This window comes from Atta cephalotes, assembly GCF_000143395.1.
Source record: "Atta cephalotes unplaced genomic scaffold scaffold00047, whole genome shotgun sequence".
In the NCBI taxonomy this organism is placed as follows: Eukaryota; Metazoa; Arthropoda; class Insecta; order Hymenoptera; family Formicidae; genus Atta; species Atta cephalotes.
The window spans coordinates 1907726-1913773 of NW_012130111.1; the positions used below are offsets into that span (position 1 = coordinate 1907726).

General features: G+C 34.4%; 1 protein-coding gene across 1 annotated transcript in view; it reads left to right on the plus strand.

Moving 5' to 3' along the window:
* LOC105622630 (single-minded homolog 2) overlaps nt 1-2565 on the plus strand; it is a 22284-nt gene extending 19719 nt beyond the window's left edge. Inside the window, exons 8-9 of the mRNA XM_012204045.1 lie at nt 922-1401; nt 1859-2565. Of these exons, the coding sequence (XP_012059435.1) occupies nt 922-1401; nt 1859-2565 (1187 nt within the window). The remainder of the gene's footprint in view (nt 1-921; nt 1402-1858) is intronic.
* The last annotated feature ends 3483 nt before the right edge of the window (nt 2566-6048 follow it).

Genomic DNA, 6048 nt, shown 5'->3' on the forward strand with positions numbered 1-6048 from the left:
AACGAACGACGCGACCACGACGCGCGTACGAACGGAAAGGAAGGCGTGTCGTGGGTGGCGCATACTATATGTGAGAAGAGAGAAGAGAGAGAGAGAGAGAGAGAGAGAGAGGGGCAGGGGGTGAGAATGACGATAAGAGTGGTGCGCGGATAGAAGGGAGGAAGGTTTAGCGAGAGGTGTGAGCGAGGTAGGAGGCTGTTACTGCTATCACTGTTTGAACAGACTCGCAGTTTCACGAGCGCAACTCGAAGGGAGTCTGACATAATGCCGCTAATGTCTGCGCCTGAGGATTGCTCGACGTCGCAAATATCATACCGCTTGATTTTTTTTTGCGATTGCGCGTGATGGTAGCTGCGCCATGAATATCCACAAGATTTTTTTCTTGAGAAATCGCAAATGAGAGACAATCCCTTTTGAATTATAAAAATGTTTTTCTTTCAATTTCAGATTTTCATTTTCGCTCATTTTTAATTCTATTATCAGGGGCAACAGCAAACTAACGATAACGTCTGATTTTGATTGATATCCCTGATTATTCAATAACATGATTTACAGAACAATCAGCATTTTTCTCGTACATCATTCTATTAAATTTTGTTACTGCCCATCAATGCAATATTTGAATTATATATGTAATTTAAATTATATATATAATATAATCAACAAAGACTTTAATTATAAATAAGAGTCAAGACAAGAAGCACATAAGTCTAGTGCAGGATGTTTTTTGCTTTATTCTTTATTCATATACATTTATTGTTGAAAATAAAGAACAAATTAGGCAAAAAAAAACCAACACTAGACTACGTTCCTTGTTTGGATTCTTATTAAATTATATATCGTAAAATCTTACTTTAAGTATGTAATTAGTTTATATTAATTAATTGTTAAAAGTTGATGGATGTTATTACTCGTTAACAGTATTGAGGAAGGGTCAAGTGACAACAAGGTACTATAGGTTTCTGACGAAAACTGGTGGTTGGGTATGGATGCAGTCATATGTGACGATCGTGCACAATTCACGTAGTTCGCGTCCGCACTGCATTGTGTCCGTGAACTACGTGTTGACGGCCACCGAAAACACGGGCTTGGTCTTAAACTGTGAACAAAAGTCATCCTGCTCGAGTCCGGGAAATCCGCCAAGCGCTCCCGTGTCGACGCCCGTGACTATTGGTACGAATGACCTGGACAATCACAGTCCAAGTCCACCTTCTTACCGTAGCAGAACCAGGGAACCGCCCGATACTGATTACGCTGACAGTTCCGGTTATCCCAACTCGGAGTATATGGCGGGCTCGACCAATCATAGCCATTACCCGTCGACCTATGCATCACACAGTATTAATGGTGCCCAGGAGGACAGTGCTTATTACAGTTCAGATTTGTTCTATCCGTATAGTGGTGAGTCTTATAATTAGTTCATATCTTGGAAATTCATTTGCATTTGGAAATTAAAATAAATGAAATTATAAATAAAGTCATGGCGAAATATAATTTTTCTAAAGCATCGTTGGATTCAACAACGATATCTTTTTCTTACAATTATAAATTATAAATTATTGAATTTTTCTTATAAATTGTAAATGTGAAATTATACAGTTCAATAAAGACTGAATGAGGAATTTTTTTCAGAAGAAGAAAAGAAGGAAGTGTTATTTCCTTAGCTTCTAATCTTAAATACTACCTTATAAAATATACAGTCAAACATATAATACATACAACGACATACTTACAATGTAAAAATGGAAAATTCATTTTCTTTTACAATTGTTTTTTATTACTTAATATTTCATCTTTCTATAAATAGAGATTAATTCAATGATGTCCAATTTTAATCTTTTATTTTGTAATTTTCGAGACCTCCACCAAGACCCCGTGAACACTCTGCAGCATCAGCAAGACACGCACCATCAGCACCTTATGCATCACACTACATCCTCTTTGTCCCTGACTATTCAGCAACACAGTCCGCAGAACAATCAACAGAAACGACAGCATCCCCAACATCTATTGCATCAAAGTGCATCCTCTTTGACGGCATCCTTTGAACAGCAACAACAACATAGTCCTCAGAGCGGCCAACAGAAGCGACCTTATTCGACATCTTCAAGTTCCTGCGGTAGCGCTGACGGTTTCGATGTTCACTTAACGAATTCCATAAGCTTACTGCCGACAGGATATCATTCGCATCATCATCATTCTATACCGGACTCGACCTCGTCAACGACGTTGAACGAAACTGGTAGCGTTATCATGTATCCGAACTGCGGTTTCAACAATAATGAGAGCTATAATGCTGCGGCGCTTCAACATCACGACAGCTACCAGCAAGGTCATCCTCAGGCTCATCACAGCAACGGCAACGGGACGGTAAAACACTCTCATCACCATCATCTGGAGGCCTCGTCGGCTGGTTACACCAGCGTCATCGTCGACTCTCAGCAATACAGTCCCAGTACCGTTCCTCCGGAACTGCACACGCATCAAACGGCTCCGGTGAGCGGCGGCACGCCGCCGCTGCATCATCAGCCTCATTACGAAACGCATCATCAGTTTGTTCACTGACATCAATTCGAGGTGCCCTGCGCGTAGCACTTCGACGTCGCATGCGACGATGACGTATGCGGGCATCATCATCGTCGTCAACAGCAGCGTCATTGCGCAACGTCAGAGTGCAGTGGAGAACAGTACGTTGGACATCGGATAAACAATGAATCCTACAACCCTGCTGGGTCTCACATCACCTACGTTACGCCCTATAAACGACTCTGGAAGATGGAGGAACGAAGTGTCTCAACCTTAAGAGGTAACTCATAGTTATCAGAAAAGCAGTATCACAATGTGATAGGTATTATTGTTATTAGCTATGAAACAATCTATTCAACTACCAAAAAATTTTTGTCTTTTGACACACATATTGACATATTCGCATTCCTTGAAAAATTAAAATTATTTATGTTTTCAAAATGTTTCAAATGGAGTAATGGAAAAAGATATTTTATTTATTAATTTTATAGTATTTCTGTGTAGAACTATGTAAAACTATTTTCTACAGTATTATTTCAAAGACAAGTATATTAAATCGTATTTTTATGTAAGAATGTATAATCAATTATTTTTAGTAAAAAAAGTTTTTTCGTGCAAACTAAGTCTGTGATTAGAGATTCTTTATCAGAGATGCATGGCTGCCAAAAAGTGTCGTCCATTTTCTAGCCAAATTTTATGAGAAAAGATATATTCTATCTCACTCTGCAAGTACGAGAAAGAAAAATATGTGCTATCTTGCTCTGAACGTGAATGGCTAGGAAATGGCGGACCACCACATAAAAAATGGCATCCTTAGTCTGGGTCCACAACTTTGCTTTAACAGATCGTAAGCCTTACGTAAAGTCATAATATTGATCAATCACAGTTAAATATGAGAAAATAATCAGCTTACGGCTTCTTAAAGCGACATCGTACTTACACTTATAGCCTTTTAGAGTTTCTAGATGTGATAGCTCTAGAACGTCACATATTAGAACATCATCGTATTAGGCTAAAAAATAATAAAGAAGATCTCGATTTTGAAATTTTTTAACGATTTCGACACAAACTCCACTTTACAGACACGTTCATGTATACTTTAATCTTGGAAAAGGATTTTCAAATTTGTAAAAGAAAAGAAAAGGTAATTATTATAAAAAAACTTATAGTTTAGTATCGATAATACAAACAGCACGATTTTCTTAAATGGCATCTACAATGAGACTTTAAGGCGTAAAACTTAAGCTTTAAGTTGCCTTAAATTGTATGAAATAGATCGATCACAGTCGAAGGAGAAAAATCGATGATAATTGATTAATTTCTTACAGTTTAGGGCTTAAAACTTAAGGTGTTTCACGCCTTAAAATCCCATTGTAGATATTGCTTTAGTACGGATCTACAATACAACCCAAATAGAATATAGAAGTCATAATAATATCATAAGAATAATATCATAACTTCATTCGTCACTTATAAGTTAATTTTTAAGTATCAAATAATATGTCATGATGACATTATGTGATATCATTATGACTTAATTATGACTCTGTGTTATGAGAATAGATGTTTTAAACCGTAAAAAATTGATCAATTATAATCGAATGCGAGAAAAATAATCAATTATGATTTCATCCATTTCTTATGGTTTAAGGCTTAAAACATTTATTGTAAATCCGAGCTTAGATTGCATTCCATTTGATGTTCGCAACGCTTATGAGCATCGTTTGTCCTTGTTTAACATTTGATAAGATATCAAGGATGAAATCATTTTATGAGCGTTGTGAGTATTAAATGGAACGCAGCCTTAATATTTTGACATTTTCTCCATTTGAATAGTGAAATAAATTACCGGTTGCGAAAATGTTAATATGTTACTATCTATATTTTTATCTGCATGTGAAAGTTCTCAATAAAAATAATTTTCGTACAAGTCTTATAAAAATTTAATAAAATTATTTGATGGTATTATTTGAAGGTACGTGATAGATACTTCATAACATTTTACGTAAAGAAAAAGAGTTATGACAAAAGCATTCCATTTATGAATTCTAAATGGGAAATATGACTAAGTCATAATTTGCCATGTACATTTTTTTGTATTATCACATTATTACAAAAGAATCTCTATATTGTAGAAATGGTCAGAGAGACACTCTCTATTGCAACTTTAATAAATTTGGAATAAAACCGTAATGATAAGAATAATGTGCTGTACCATTGTTATTTTCATGAATAATTTTTCATGAATTCATACTTTAAAACCTATAAAACTTGATGGAATCAATTTCGATTGTATTGTAACATCATTGCAATATGAATAATGCGATTCCAATATCAATAATTGAGACTTAAATAAATATTAAGGATGCACTGGATCATAAAACTGGATATTGGATATCCGAAATATTGTGACATCGAATATCCGGTCAAATATCCGGTAGGACAATTATTTGGCTAAATACTGAATATTTTCCAGAAATTTTCCAGATATACCTATAGATCTCCAGATATACCAGATATATCCAGTGCATACCTAATGAATATTATACAAAAAAATAGGCATCCAATGTCAGAATACTATAATTACAGAACACTATAATTAAACGTGGACACACTAGCCGAGTCATCATGAAGAAAATTAATGTGTATGAAATTTAAAAGATTGATGATTTGAAGGAACTCATCACATATACATACACACATAAAATTTCTACAATATGTACTTTATATCTCGAGATGAGACAATAATAATTCACGATAATCCAGCTCCATTTAAGTACTTCATAATATATTGATAGTTGCGAGCATCGCGTAGAAAGGAATTAAAATATTATTTTATCGTGCTGGACGCGAATTTCCTGATAGATTCATGAGAAATAATTGGACAAAAATATGAAATATATCTATTAATTAGAATTATTAATTTGGATTTGAAAGCATATAAACAATTAATGTAAAAGCAGGAATATATGTATATATAAATTTTCACAAGCTTTTTAAGATCTTCAGAAATACGAGAATTCTCTGAATTCTACATAGAATTTATTTATATTATAAAATAATTCTAAGTAAATTTTAATACGTGTATAATAAACTGATACATTGACTGTTCTAGAATTCGCACATTGAAATGCACAATGCAATTTTTTTTTGTTAGAAAAAGTAACTTTGAATTTAGATAAAATTGCAATTCAAGTTTTTAAATTATTTGCAATTTTGCTATAGAAGAAAATGTTACTTCTTCTAATATAAAAAAAGTGTGCATTTACACTGTGAATTTTAGAACATTCTTATAAATTAATATGTATTAGGGTACGGTCAACGCGATGCTGCAAACGCTTTGAAGCGTTTTTTAATTGATTAGTTTGTAAAATTCTTTCTTTTAATTGGTCCATCAAATGCTTCAAAGCATTTATAGCGAGACTTTGACTACAGCCTTAAAGGAATTCTAAAGCGAAGCTCGAATTCCGACGAAGTCACTAAAGATCACTAAAGACTGCGCACCGCACATCGACATGTCTT